We start from the raw sequence: 2115 nt of genomic DNA, 5'->3' as shown, positions 1-2115 counted from the left end.
AAATCTGTGGAAAAATAGAATTGAAAGATAATACGAATCTTTCCATGAACGTTTTGAAGACCCCTCATATGTAGGAATAATCATCGGTCAGCTTAGGCAGGGTGTGGTGGTGGTCACCGCGCAGTGAGAAGCCGGGCAGGGATAAATCATTGATGTACGTGTGGACCTGTTATGACTTTGTGACACAAAATCAAATGACAGAGTAAGACTGGGTGCCTCCTAGAAAATAATATGAAACTGTATAACTCATAGGTGAGGGGAGCTTGTAGAAATTAAGTTCTTTGGGGCCGGCCCGGTGGCACACTCGGTAGCGTGCGGCGCTTGGGAGTGCAGCGGCGCTCCCGCCGAGGGTTTGGATCCCATGTAGAGACTGGTCCGCTCACTGGTTGAGCGCGGTGCGGATGCGACACCGAGGGTTGCGATCCNTTTTGTTTGGTGCCATCTGGGTTTGAAGATAGATTTGAAGCATGTGTGTTTGGCTGGTATATAGCGCGGACGTGCACTGGAGATCCTGAAGCTTGTTGCTACTCAAATTCTAAGTACTGTGTGCATGTTGTTTTGTTGTGTTGTTGTCTGTCTGTCTGTCTGTTTTTTAATAGACCAGGCATTTGGAAAGACCTAAAGACCATGGGCTCCGTGTCTCTCTCTATATTCTTCATCACGCTGCTTGTTCTGGGTAGACAGGTAAGAAGTCTGTTTTCTTGATTTAACTTCTCTAAAGTGCTCTGTTAACAATGCTTTGCTGATGTGCATTGTAGTTTTTTTCATGCAAGCAAATGTTTAAGAATCAGAATCATCTTATCCCATAAGAGAAACGTAGGTAGCACAAGGTGTGGGTGCTTAGATATAGACAAAAGGGAAAAAGTCTGCCATTTTTTTCCACAAAAGGCAAACTTTGTGAATGGCAGAGATATGAATCAATTAATTTCCTGTTAAATCTCAAAATAAATTTTATAGGTTTTATAAGCCTACAAAAAAAAAAAAAAAAAGCATTCTCCCATAGTTTCCCAATAGGTGGCACTATTTGGAAAAATATCCCCTCGACTGGAGTTTTCATTGCATTTTGGAATGTGTAAAGTGCTTCTTTTTCTTTGAAGTGGGTATGAATACCTTTGCTGTCATTTGCAATCATTCCTAGAAATATGGCCCTTTGTTCAAAAGCTTTATTCTGTGATGTGAGTGAAGCTGTTCCTGCTTCCTTGAGCCGTCCACTCATGCTGGTCTCCTAGTAGAGACCAGGGGTGCAGGGTTTTCTGTACACCTGTTCTTGTTCTGACGACACACACAAGGACATTCACCCAAAAGTTATGAGACTCACTTGAAGCCAGGCAGCTCTGTGTTAAGTTCTGTGACGGGTAGTGTAAGACAAAGAAGTGATTTATTTGGAAACAGCCAATTAAGAGGGAATGCCAATNGGGTAGTGTAAGACAAAGAAGTGATTTATTTGGAAACAGCCAATTAAGAGGGAATGCCAATTAAATTATATACACCTTACCAAAGAGTTAAATTAAATCTGTGGCAAATATCTGAGAGGCACACTACAGACTTGTGAGTTTGGGTCGGGCTTCCGGTTCTGCCCACTAGAAAGCTGGTACTGGTACCCTCCTTTGACTGATGAGGAAAGTGAGGTTTGTAGGGGCTTATCCTACCAAAAAAAAAAAGTGTTAATAACACAATTTTTAACAAAACTGTGTTAACAATTGCACAGGCGGGCAGAGTCCACATCTGTGACTGTCAGTATTGCATCTGTGACACTCTCTCTCTCCCAAGCAGTGTGAGCTGGACCCTCCCCAGGCTCCCTAGGGCTCAGCTGTCCATCCTGCACAAAGCTCTGTAAGATCCCTTCCTTCCCACCCCACCCTCACCGCCCGCCTGCTTCTGTCTCTGGCATTTTTTCTATACTGCATTCTTTGGCTTGCACTTTTGCTAACCTGCACTATGTCTTGTTCTTTTTTCCTGGTTTCTTCTGCAACCCACTTGTGTTTTTGTCTTTTTTTTTTTTTTCTTTTTTGGATTTTTTTTTCTCAGTACTGACCAGCTTTCTGCTCTCACTCACAGAGCAGGCATGTCTCCCTCAGGAAACCCAATAATTTAGATGTAGAAGTGTCCCGACCC

General features: G+C 43.2%; 1 protein-coding gene across 1 annotated transcript in view; it reads left to right on the top strand.

The window, feature by feature from the left end:
* ADCY2 (adenylate cyclase 2 (brain)) overlaps positions 1-2115 on the top strand; it is a gene marked incomplete at its 5' end in the record, with an annotated part of 126553 nt that overhangs the window by 80813 nt on the left and 43625 nt on the right. Inside the window, one exon of the mRNA XM_008581801.1 lies at positions 600-684. Coding sequence (XP_008580023.1) covers positions 600-684 — 85 coding nt within the window. The remainder of the gene's footprint in view (positions 1-599; positions 685-2115) is intronic.

This window comes from Galeopterus variegatus, unplaced genomic scaffold (assembly GCF_000696425.1).
Source record: "Galeopterus variegatus unplaced genomic scaffold, G_variegatus-3.0.2 Scaffold2468, whole genome shotgun sequence".
Classification (NCBI taxonomy): Eukaryota; Metazoa; Chordata; class Mammalia; order Dermoptera; family Cynocephalidae; genus Galeopterus; species Galeopterus variegatus.
The sequence above is the reverse complement of the archived record's forward strand: the minus strand, read 5'-3'. Positions and strand labels throughout refer to the sequence as shown.